This window comes from Rhinatrema bivittatum, chromosome 7 (genome assembly GCF_901001135.1).
Source record: "Rhinatrema bivittatum chromosome 7, aRhiBiv1.1, whole genome shotgun sequence".
In the NCBI taxonomy this organism is placed as follows: Eukaryota; Metazoa; Chordata; class Amphibia; order Gymnophiona; family Rhinatrematidae; genus Rhinatrema; species Rhinatrema bivittatum.
In genome coordinates this window covers 86001266-86014334 of record NC_042621.1, presented here as the reverse complement: position 1 = coordinate 86014334, position 13069 = coordinate 86001266, and the positions used below count along the sequence as shown (strand labels likewise).

The 13069-nt window shown below is 46.0% G+C and overlaps 1 protein-coding gene across 4 annotated transcripts in view; it reads left to right on the top strand.

Annotated features, from left to right (window-relative positions):
* Positions 1 to 13069, top strand: part of ACSF3 (acyl-CoA synthetase family member 3) — a 162029-nt gene that overhangs the window by 39926 nt on the left and 109034 nt on the right. For all 4 annotated transcript variants that reach the window (XR_003857722.1, XM_029608610.1, XM_029608609.1 and 1 more), the window contains one exon: positions 7625 to 7770. Coding sequence is in view for 3 of the 4 variants with exons in the window: in XM_029608610.1 (XP_029464470.1) it covers positions 7625 to 7770 (146 nt within the window). In the remaining variant the exon portion in view is untranslated. The remainder of the gene's footprint in view (positions 1 to 7624; positions 7771 to 13069) is intronic.

Here is a 13069-nt window from a genome sequence, read left to right as displayed (position 1 = left end):
ATGCTACGGAACCAAGAGCGAGAGCGGCAGCCTAGCCTCTCACCCGGATGTCTCCCGCTTTCTGAAAGGAATCAAGCAGATCCGACCACCCCTAAAGTGGCCGGTGCCTTTTTGGAACCTCAACCTGGTCCTAGATTTCTTAGCAGGAGCCTCCTTCAGACCTCTTTGCGGCCTGTCTCTCCGACTATTAACATTGAAGACAGCCTTCCTGGTGGCAGTCTGTTCGGCCTGTCGTATCTCCGAGCTACAAGCACTGTCCTGCCGGGAGCCGTTCCTCAGACTCACCCCGGGAACCATCCAATTACGCATGGTCCCGTCCTTCCTCCCCAAAGTGGTTTCTCACTTCCATCTCAACCAAACCATCTCGCTACCATCACCAGATGAGCATAAGAATTCGGAAGAGTCTCCCGGTCTACACTACCTCAACGTCGGCAGACTCCTAGTCCGATACCTGGAAAGGTCAAAATCCGTACGAAAGACGGACCATCTATTCGTCATTCACAGCGGGAAGAAGCAAGGGGAAGCGGCCTTGCGAGCAACCATAGCCCACTGGATCAAAGAAGTCATCAAGACGACCTACGTAGAAGCAGGCAAGCCACCGCCTTTACAAGTCAAGACCCATTCCACTAGATCCCAGGCAATGCCCTGGGTAGAAACCAAGATGCTGTCACCCGCCGAGATCTGTCGGGCGGCGACATGGTCCTCCAACCACGCCTTCTCCAGATTTTACCGCCTGGATGTTCAGGCTCAAGAGGACACAGCATTTGCAGGGGCAGTACTAAGTGAGCCACGGGCAGCCTCCCACCCGGTTCGGGAGTAGCTTTTATATATCCCATTGGTCCTGAGTCCATCTGCTACACGCTAGGAAATGGAGAAATTACTTACCTGATAATTTTGTTTTCCTTAGTGTAGACAGATGGTCTCAGCATCCCACCCACGGCTGCCGTTGTTCATGGAATTCTCGAGTGACATCCCTGAGAGCGAGTGATTCACGGGTAAGTCATGCTTTCCTCCAAATAGGACACCCATCCTACCGGGTGTGGACGTTTCTCAGTTGAGGGCACTGGCGGTCTCCAACTATTACCAGCTCAACCAGTTCAAATTAATCAAGTTAACCAAGTTATAAAGTTAACCAAGTTATAAAGTCATACATATATCCACATTTGCTTTTCTAGGAGAATACTGAAGAGCTGCACATCCGGCAGGGGTATATGTATTAAGGCTAACGTCAGATTGAAATCTGATCAGTTTCCATATGCTATCAGGAGTACACTATACCCATTGGTCCTGAGTCCATCTGTCTACACTAAGGAAAACAAAATTACCAGGTAAGTAATTTCTCCAGTGTGCCATGCTGGGTCAGGCCAAGGGTCCATCGAGTCCAGCACAACATCCTGTCTCTGAAGGTGGCCAGTCAAGGCCACTAGGAAGTACCGGTAGGATCCCATTTCTTGTACATGTGCAGAGATAAGCAGTGGCTTTTCCCAAGTCTGCCTGGCTAATTGTTTATGGACTTTTCCCTCCAGGAATTTGGGCCAAACCCCTTTGAAAAACCCCGCCATGCTGGATGCCTTGACCACATCCCCCGGCACTAAATTCTACACCTGAATTCTATGTTGAGTGAAAAAATTCTTTCTCCAATTTGTTTTAAATCTGCTACCTGCCTGTTTCATGGACTGTCTCCTAGTCCTTGAGTAGATACATTAAGATACATTAGATTACCAGCACTGGTTAAAGCCTTAGCACAGTGTGGTTAAGGTGATACCATATGTCAAGTAGATACAACTGGCTGAATTGAGAGACCAACCTTTTTTTTTTTTTTTTTTAATTCTTTATTTTCAAACTTTCATGTTTAGCAAAACAAATTGACATTCTTGCAATATTGAACAAATTTTTTAAACAAAAATTTAAGTAATGCATTATATCAAATAAGCAATCCGGTCATATAAGACCTCAGTTGGGGAATGTTAATTATTAACAAAAACTCAGGAAATTACCAGGTATTTTCTAAATATTCACTTATTTCTTTTTCTCCTTCAACACTTGAACTAAGAGGAAATAATTGAGGGGATTCTTATTAAAAATTTACATGGAAATTGTAATTGAAATATTGCTCCAATATTTACCACTCGTTGTCTCATTCATAAGAATTTTCCCCTTCTCATTTGTGAACTTTTAGCCAAATCAGGAAATAGAGCCAGTTTCTGGCCATAAAACATTTTCTCGGGTGACCAAAAAAACATTTTCATGGTCCATATCTTATCATGTTGTAAGGCAAACACGACTATTAAGGTAGATTTTCTGATGGAGGTGGTTGCTCTGATTTTCTGCCACTCTAGAGGGAGTGTAATAAGCTTTTGTTATGGGGGGTATTGCATCCTGTGATTATTTTTAACACCTCCTAAATAAAATTTCCTGATCATTTCAATAGGGGACATAGAGATTTCGGAAAATTTAAAATTCTCAGATTTAACCTCTTTGAATTATTTTCCAAAGACTCCAGTCTACGATTATTAACCTCCAGACCCTTTATCAAAGCCATATCACATTTTTCCAAGTTTTTCACATTGTTTTTTCATCTTAACAATAGATTCTACATTACTTTTAATCTTAATATCATGCTCAGTAACCATAGGTTGTAATGTTTTTACATCCTTTGAAATACCCTCAATTTTTAAACCTAGGGAAATCTCTAAACTTTAAATTGCAGTCCAAAGCGTTTCTAGAGTGATCTGTCTTGGGATCTCAGGCAGTCTTGAAATACTTTCTGTTGAAATCGCTGCCACAACTTTTTTATGTAGATGGTCCATGTCTCTGGAACGAATTACTGGACTAACTTAAGTAGAGGAGGTCTATACTTGGATTTCAAAAGCTTTTAAAAGTATATCTGTATCAGCAGAATGCTAGATATTAGTCTCTGTTCTTAATATTTTTATATCTTGCTGTATATGCATATTGTATTGGGTTTGTCTTTTCTCTGATTAAAAGACTATGCTCTGGGGTTTACAGAAGAGAATTAGTTCATCATATATGGAATTAGTTTACACCAGCTCTTTTTAGGGTATGATGTGGGCTGGGCATACATTGCTTTATTTTCTGTGTTTTTATTGATTATTTTGTGTTTGTTCTTAAGTTAACTGTGGTTTTAATAAGTTGTTTTATGTGATAATCTCTCTGGTTATTTTATTATTCTAAGTATGAATGCTTTTGCTGTAACCCACCTAGAATTGTATAAAGGCGGGATATAACATTTTTGCATAAATAAGGCATGGGCAGTTTTGCAAGTGAACCTCAGTCCTACCCTGTAGCACCCCTCTGCTTTTCTAGAATGGAGATCCTACTCACAGCTGTGTCAATGCACCTCACTTCTGTCCTGAAGCACCCCCTGCTTTTCCATTACTGAGACTCTCATACACAACACTGCCAATGTACCTTATTCCTGCCCTGTTACATCTCCAGTGCACATAGCTCTGCCAATGCACCTCACTTCTGCCCTGTAGCACCCCCTGCTTTTCCATTACTGAGACTCTCATACACAACACTGCCAATGTACCTTATTCCTGCCCTGTTACATCTCCAGTGCACATAGCTCTGCCAATGCACCTCACTTCTGCCCTGTAGCACCCCCTGCTTTTCCATTACTGAGACTCTCATACACAACACTGCCAATGTACCTTATTCCTGCCCTGTTACATCTCCAGTGCACATAGCTCTGCCAATGCACCTCACTTCTGCCCTGTAGCACCCCCTGCTTTTTTAGAATGGAGACTCTCACAGCTCTGCCAATGTGCCTCATTCCTCATCTATAGGGTGGCCCATGGGAAAAATTACCAGTGCATTGGAGGCAGGCTACTTTTCCATGGGCTACCCTGTAGAAATCTTAGCTTTGTTTCTCCCATAGATATTGGATATTTAGATATTCCAAATCATAGCCTGATCAGTCAGACTCCTGCATTTTGCCTCCCTCCCAGCAGATAGAAACAGAGAAAAATGTTTCACCAATACTGCATATAACCTGGTGCACCACTTGCAGTCCCTCAGTGTTTCTCTGTCTCCAGCAGATAGTAGAGGTGTAAAATCTGCAGTCTGGAATGAAAAAAAAAATAGGGAGTTTTAGTCTTTGCAGTTTTCCTCCCAGGAGGTCACTAGGTCCTGGTGGAGCAATCCCTCTTCTGGACAAGCAGGAGGTTGGTGACCCTTGACATTGGTTCAGTTCTCGTGGGGGTTTGACAACTGGTGGTCCAGTTCCTTTTTACCCTAGGAGAACTTGTTGAATCCCACTTCAATCCTGCAGCTTCAGGGAACTACCTTGCTTTACGTCTGCCTTTGCTATTGTGCCAGCCATTAAAGTTAAAAAAAAAAAAAAAAAAAAAAGTGAAAAGTATTTGCAGTGGTCAGAGCGGGGTTGGGCTGCCACTGATGTTTTTCCTGACAAAACGAGAATGGTGGCCATCTTGGCTTCAGCAGCAGCAGCAGAGACATCTAGGGAGGCAGAGGGTTCCCCACCTCCATTATCTCTTGCTGGACAGAGCTTTGAGGAATGGCAAGGAGGCTCTGAGGCAGAGGAGGACTACTGGGAGGGAGGACTGGAGATTCCTTTGCCTTTTCTTTGGAGTTTGTGCTGCTCCTGCACAGGGCATATCTGGCTAGAAAAGCAGCGGGGGCTAAGAGGCCTCAGTCCAAGGTCCAGCCTATTGGAATTCATGGACCATGAAGAGACACAGAGTATTGAAGAAGAAGAGGTCTGCTAGTGTTCAGAGGTTCCTGGGGCTGGCAGCTCACCCAGTTAGCCCTGGGAATGACTCTGAGGAAGATGCCTCTCCTGGAATGGGTTTTGTTCAGAACTTGTCAGATTTGGAAGATGGTCCAGAAGATGTGCCGGTAGACGAAAGGGATGACCCTAAGGTGGTGCGTCTCTTCCGCAAGGAGGAGCTATGGCCTTTGATTCCGTGTGTTCTTAAGGAGCTAGGTATTAAGGTCACACAGGAGGATTCCGACCAGGAGGGTGTGGACCTGACCATGAATGGATTAAGGGGTCAGGTGAAGACTTTTCTTTTCCACAAGTTGGTGAGAAAATCGGTGGTCAGGGAGTGGGACACCCCTGAGACCGGCCTGAAGTTTGGCAGAGCATGGCTAAGTTGTACCCATTGCCAGAGGAGACGCTCAAGCTTTTGACTCTTCCAAAGATGGCGACTTCTGTGTGCTAAGATGTTCAGGACTAGAAGTTAGAGTTTCATCTTAAGATTTTTGAGGTGTCACATTGGGGATATGGGCTGCAGTTTGCAGTAGTTTTATGCAACGAGCATGTTTGCGCTGGATCTAACACTTGCAGTCTAAGGAATCTGCTTCTGCAGTGAAGCAGACGGAGCATCTGGAGGTGGTGGTAGCATATGTTACAGATGCCTTATATGATCTAATCAGAACGTCTTTCAGCTTCGTGATGTTGGCAGTGTTGACCAGTAGACTCCTTTGGTTGAGAAACTGGTCGGCGGATGTCTGGTCCAAGTCAGAGTTAGGGGTTTTGCCTTTCAAGGGCAAGCTCCTGTTCGGAGAGGATTTGGAGCAACTGGTGAAGCATATTGGAGAGTCTAAAGGGCATAAATTGCCAGAGGAAGAACCGAAGGGGGGGAACAAAATCCTTTCCTACCTATTCTCGTTTTCAGGATAATAGGAGATGGAGCAGCAAGGAGTCTGAGGAGTCTGCTGACTTTGCCCCCCCCCCCCCCCCCCCTCAGTTTAACATTTGGAGACCTTCCCGGTCCGTTCTACAATTAAATATCGCCAGCACCTCTCATCTTCAAGACATCGGGTTGTTTAAAAAAATTCTCCTCCCGTGTTGGTTCCGGCATCCGTGCCCAGCCTTCCAATGGCTTAAATTCTGCAAATCTTTTGGATGCTCTCTCTTAAATACTCTGCGGCTGAGGAGGCCGCCGGTTCCGTTTCTTACTCACTCTGCATTGGGAGACCTACCCGGTCCGCTCCACTTCCCAGCGAGGTCCTTTTTGAAACATTGGGTGTTTTTGAAGCACTATACCCCCCCCCCCCCGCGATGTTTTCAGCACCCGCGTCTAGCTTCACACCACGAGCTAAATTTTGAAAAGCCTTTCACATCTCAAACCGTTAAGCTGGTTTTCCAGCGGCTTCTTCAGCTGTCTACAAACACATTGCCCTTTCTACAGCCCTGATGCGAAACACGATCGTGTCGAGGTCCTTTGCGTTTATACTAATGTTTACTGTGGTATTTAATTTCGTGCACAGTGTCTAGTGTGCATATGTAAAATAAAAGCAATCTTCTGTTGATGAACTGTTATTGTCCAGTACCATTGTTGCCGCACATTTCTCCTCCGTGTCTGATCTGGATAGGAACAGGAAAGGAAAATGTGTTCTTACTTGCTAAATTTTTTTTTTCCTGGAATACCAAAGATCAGTCCAGAGCCCTTTTGGGAGAGTCCGCTCATACTGACAGTTTATATATAATGCAGAATTGCTGAGGGATTCAGTAATGTTCTCTTTTATTATTGTTGGAAAGGATTTTCCATTTTGAGATTTCACCTTCCTCCTGTTAGTTAAGGTGGAATGGGTTTTTATGGTTAGTGCAGGTGGCACACTAGGTTATAGGGCAGCGTCGGTGAAACCTTTTTTTTTACCTTTGGCTCCAGCTGCTGGCAGGGAGGCAAAACCCAGGAGTCAGGACTGATCTGTGGTATTCCAGGAATGAAAGTGAGAAGGTAAGAAACCTATTTTCCTTTTCCCGGCAGCATTAATTTCTTTCATTTTTTTCATCATATTCGGAAGTGTCTCAGACTTGCACCCATGAGGTGGCTGCTTGCACATCAACAACGTGCTGGGTTTGTAAAGCTCATTGACATCTCGTTTGGCCGAAAAAATGCTTCACAAATGTGCACGAGCTGGCCAGGCCACGTGTCTCCATTTAGTGACTGCCCAACAATGCAATTTTAACTGTGAAAAGTTTTTATTCTTTCACGCTGAACTTGCCATCGAGGGTTGAAATGTCCTTCCTAGCAATAGGTGGAAGAGTCTGATGTGTGACACAGGGTGTGCCTTGTTTGAGCAGATGATTGGTCTTCTCGTTTCTCCTGTCGCCATCATTACATGTTGTTCTGCGTGAGAATTCCCTGGGGGCAGCCGTAGATTGACAGGGCAGGGCTTCTCGAGAGATTTTACTAGTAGAGGGCAGGGTTGGATTTAAGAGTTTTAAACCCACAGCCAGAGTTGACGAATGGGGGTGGGTGGGTAGGAACCCTAGAGATTGGAAAGTTGGGGGAAGTCCCTTTCACCAGCACCCCAAAAATCCCCCGAGTGCCACAGCAGTGCACCTTTGAAGTGGATTGCTAGGACAGGCTCCTCCTCAGCACAGTTGCACTCCTTTTTGGCCCAGGTATTTGACATCTTCAAAATTTGGCGGCCTAGGCAATTGTCCATGCCTAAATCTGCCCCTGGGTAGGGGGGGGGGGTGAGCTTCACCAGTACTTCCGCACCAAGGGTTCCCGGAAAGGCTAAGGAGACGCGTTTGGCTCATATCTGGGTGCTGGGGACAGGTTCAGGTTGTACTGGTGCTGTACGTTATCTGCCTGGCTGGATCTGAATGTGTCACCCGCTGCAGATTGATGGTGTCCGGGTCAGCAGCCCTTCCTGCACCTGTCATGGAGCGCTGGATGGAGATCACTGGCCACGCTTTGCTGGAGAGGTATGGGATGACAGAGATCGGGATGGCGCTCTCCAATCCCCTGAGGGGAGTTCGTGTGCCAGGTATGCATCTGTTTTGGGACGAGTACATGAAGAGATAAGGGCCCTGCTCATGGGGGAAGAGTAAAAATGGGATCCTCTAGATAACATGGGGTTAAATGCAGCTGCACAGTGAGACTTCCATCATCACATTGCAATGAGGATACAGTGTGGAACAAGAATCGCTGCAGCTCCTTTTTTTCTCTTGGTATTGTACCATATTTGTCACTCGATAGAATACTAGTAGTTTATTTTCTGTTATTGTCCTAGTCTTAACTGGGGATCTTCCCCAGCCATACATACAGGCCAATACAGTAAAAGTCGCGGGAGAGCGGGCGAGCGCACAGGCCACTCTCCTGTGCGCGCGATTCAGGAGGGAACAACATGCAAATGAAGGCCACTAGCGAGCCCCTAGCGCCTCCTTTTTGACAGAAGCGGCGACTGTCAGCGGGTTTGACAGCCGATGCTCAATTTTACCGGTGTTGGTTCTCGAACCCGCTGACAGCCACTGCTTCGGAAACCGGATACCAGCAAAATTGAGTGTCCGGTTTTCAAGCCACGGGCCGATTTTAAATTTTTTTTTTTAAATTTTTAATTATTTTTAACTTTTGGGACCTCCGACTTAATATCGCCATGATATTAAGTCGGAGGGTGTACAGAAAATCAGTTTTACTGCTTTTCTGAGCACTTTCCTGGTGCCGGCAGAAATTAATGCCTACCTTTTGGTAGGTGCTAATTTCTGAAAGTAAAATGTGCGGCTTGGCTGCACATTTTACTTACTGAATCGTGCGGGAATAACTAATAGGCTCATCAACATGCATTTGCATGTTGCGGGCGCTATTAGTTTCGGGGGGGGGGGGGGGGGTTGGTCGCGTGTTTTTGATGCGCTACTACCCCTTACTGAATAAGGGGTAAAGCTAGCAAGTCAAACATGTGTCCAAATGCGGGTTAACAGTGCTGTATCGGCCTGATAGTGAGGATAAAGCAGCAGAGAAATGTAAGTGTGAGAATACTCAGAATGTCTGCCTGTGCCAGACATTCTGTACACACGGACTACTGCAGCAATGCCTCATATATTCACGTCTTGGTTGTGCTTTGTCTCTTATTATTCCTACAAGTATTTTCACTCTTTTTAATCAGTATCTCAAGTTCCTGATCTCCTTTTCTCATCCCCTTGATCTGACATGACATAAGAACATGCCATGCTGGGTCAGACCAAGGGCCCATCAAGCCCAACATCCTGTTTCCAACAGAGGCCAAAACAGGCCACAAGAATTTGGCAATTATCCAAACACTTAGAAGATCCCATGCTACTGATGCAATTAACATAAAAAAAACCCCATTCCTTCCCTTGTGGTTTACTCCAGCTCCCTGCACCAGCGTCCCCCAGTGGTTTACCACAGCTACCTGTACCATTGCTACCTGTACCAGTGTCCCTCCCCCTGGTGGTTTACCACAGCTACCTGTACCAGTGTCCCTCCCCCTGGTGGTTTACCATTGCTACCTGTACCAGTGTCCCTCTCCCTGGTGGTTTATCATTGCTACCTGTACCAGCGTCCCTCCCCCTGGTGGTTTATCATTCCTACCTGTACCAGTGTCCCTCCCCCTGGTGGTTTACCATTGCTACCTGTACCATTGCTACCTGTACCAGCGTCCCTCCCCCTGGTGGTTTACCATTGCTACCTGTACCAGTGTCCCTCCCCCTGGTGGTTTACCATTGCTACCTGTACCAGTGTCCCTCTCCCTGGTGGTTTATCATTGCTACCTGTACGAGCGTCCCTTCCCCCTGGTGGTTTACCATTGCTACCTGTACCAGTGTCCCTTCCCCCTGGTGGTTTACCATTGCTACCTGTACCATTGTCCCTCCCCCTGGTGGTTTATCATTGCTACCTGTACCAGTGTCCCTCTCCCTGGTGGTTTATCATTGCTACCTGTACCAGCGTCCCTTCCCCCTGGTGGTTTACCATTGCTACCTGTACCATTGTCCCTCCCCCTGGTGGTTTACCATTGCTACCTGTACCAGTGTCCCTCTCCCTGGTGGTTTATCATTCCTACCTGTACCAGTGTCCCTCTCCCTGGTGGTTTACCATTGCTACCTGTACCAGCGTCCCTCTCCCTGGTGGTTTACCATTGCTACCTGTACCAGCGTCCCTCCCCCTGGTGGTTTACCATTGCTACCTGTACCAGCGTCCCTCCCCCTGGTGGTTTACCATTGCTACCTGTACCAGTGTCACTCCCCCTGGTGGTTTACCATTGCTTCCTGTACCAGCGTCCCTCCCCCTGGTGGTTTATCATTCCTACCTGTACCAGCGTCCCTCCCCCTGGTGGTTTACCATTGCTACCTGTACCAGTGTCCCTCTCCCTGGTGGTTTACTATAGCTCCCTGTACCAGCATCCCTCTTCTATTAAAAGTTTCTAAATAAATAAATAATACATAAATAAATGTTTAAAATTAATTCTTTGTAGTCCCTGATGTGTTTCACATCCTCACCAGCAGTCAGGCAATTTCTGATCCAAAGCAGTGCTGAAAAGAAACACAGGACTTGGGACATAATGAGTTACAGCTACTCTGCTTGTCAAATAATAGATGGAGGGGATGATTTTAGAAATATAACTGATTCATTTTTAGTCCTACATACAATATAGGTTGCTGTCAGTCTCATTTTGCTGTGAGAGTTTTAGGTGCCCCTGAGACGGGTTTGTGGAACAGCAGCAAGCTTTCCAGTTGAAGTGGGAATAAGTCAAGGGTCTGCTGGAGTCTCTTCCTCCTCCTATGAGTTCTGGATAGACTGATGAAAGGGATTCAGAAGGAGCCCCAAGGTGATTGCTGTTTTCTGACCACACTGCACTAAATAAAGACAGCAGCGCAGACAGAGAGAGACCTGGGAAGAAGATGGGTAATAGTGATTGTAAGAAAAAAGCAACAGAATGAAGGCAAAATTCAGTGATGAGATGGAAAATATGAGGAATGGAGAGGGAAAAAAATTTGCATTGAGGGGAAGGTACTTAGCAGCAATAAATAAAATCAGATCCTTGCCTGAAAGATCAGAGCAAGGGGCTGAGGCCTGGTGGCATAATTTGTGATCAGGGAAGCCCAGCCTGGTTAAAAGGAAATCTGTAGAAGACTAATAAAATTGATGCAAGTCAGTGGCGCAAAGAGTTAGAGCATGAGAGAGACAGAAGAGCAAGCAACAGTCACGGTAGAGAGGAGGAGGATGTGACAAGCTTGGGAGTGAAGCAGTTAGGAAAAGACAGAAGATGGCTAAGATCATAGCAAAAACAAGGGGAAACATTCAAGTGGGGTTTTAAACTCGGGAGAAAAATAGAGATGAGGGGAAAAGACCCGGAAGACGGCCAGGCAGATGTGGATCAATACCTTTCACCGAGATATCAAGATTGTAGCTCAAGCAAGAAACCTGTAGGTAACCTGGCGGAGGGTGACTGCATGTGGAAAGCAGGTAGGAGAAGAAAAGGATTTTCAGGTGTCACTCAGTGCCTGTTTACTTTCTTGGAAATAAGAGGGGATAGACCCCACCACCACCACCGTCACCTCCCTGTTTTGCTTTGGAGGAAAAAGGTCACCAGGAAAGAGAGCACCACCTGTCAATGTCAGGAAGTGGAACTGTAAGCTGGGATCTGCTCTCCAGGAGATGTTATCTTGCATCAATCTTGCATCTTCAAGACTGTGTATCCAGGAGGATGAAGAAAAGACATCCGTTGCTGGCGATCGTTAGAAATAGAGATGAGGTGGCTGGCGGGTGGCCAGGAGGGATGACTTAGTAACTTGCCTATCTGGTGTGAAAGTAGCAGACTGCATGCACTGCACAGAGAGGAGCTGACTGTCGTGGTCCGTGTAGGTAACAGTCACATAGGAAGGTGCAGAAGGGAGATTCTGGAGGCTAAATTTAGGCTGCTGTGTAGGGAAGTGATGATTCGGAGAAGCTGAAACAAATTGATGTGCATCTTGAAGAGGTACCAGAGCAAACTGAAAATGAATGGAAGCTCTGCTGAAAGATAGGATAGTGAACCATCTACAGTCTGGTGGGTCGCTGGGCCAGAAGCAGCAAGGATTCACCAGGGGAAGGTCCAGTCAAACAAATATTATTTTTTTGATGGGGGTGAACAGGGAATTGGATCAAAGAAGAGCACTCAATATGATTTACTTGCATTTCAGCAAAACTTTTGATACATAGAGGGATTGTGAATAAAATGAGAAACCTGGTAGTTGGCACCATGATGGTGGAGTGGGTTACAAACTGGTTGGCTGACGGAAGATGGCAAACAATGATAAATGGAACCTGTTCTGAAGAGAAAATGGTGGAGTGCTGCAGGGATCGGTTTTGTTCAATATCTTTGTGAGCAACATTGCGGAAGGCATACAAAGTAAAGTTTGTCTATTTATGGATTTATTTATTTGTTATTTTTAATATACCGACATTCTATCTGAGGTATCACATCGGTTTACATTCAGGTACTGTAGGTATTTCCCTACCCCCAGAGGGCTTACAATCTAAGTTTTTTGTACCTGAGGCAATGGAGGGTAAAGTGACTTGCCCAAGGTCACAAGGAGCAACAGCAGGACTCAGCCCACTGCTCTAACCACTAGGCTATTCCTCCTCCCTTAAGATCTGCAACAGAGTGGACACGCCGGAAGGAGTAAAGAGAATGAAAAGTGATTTAAGGAAGCTGGAAGAGTGGTTAAAGATTTGGCAGCTGGGATTCAATGCCCAGAAGTGCAGAATCGTGCACCTGGGGTGCGGCAATCCAAAAGAGATGAATGTGATGGCGGGTGAAAGACTAATGCACCCGGACTGGGAGAGGGACCTTGGGGTGATAGTGTCTGATGATCTGAAGATGGCAATGCAATGTGACAAGGCGATAGCTAAAGCCAGAAGAATGCTGGGCTGCATAGAGAGAGGAATAACCAGTAAGAAAAAGGAGGTGATAATCCCCCTGTACAGGTCCTTGGTGAGGCCTCACCTGGAGTACTGTGTTCAGTTCTAGAGCTCATATCTCAAAAAGGATAGAGACAGGATAGAGGAGGTCCAGAGAAGTGCGACCAAAATGGTGTGGGGTCTGTATTGGAAGACTTAGGAGAGGCTGAAGGATGTGAATATGGACACCCTGGAAGAGAGGAGGTGCAGGGGGGATATGATACAGGGCTTCTGAAATCTGAAAGGTTTAGTGATGCACAAACATAGAACCTTTTCCATTGGAACTAAGGGCCATGAAACCAACTTCAGGAAATATTTCTTCACAGAGAGGGTGGTGAATGCCCTTCCGGAGGAGGTGGTGAGGACAAAAACAGTAAAGGAATAGTAAC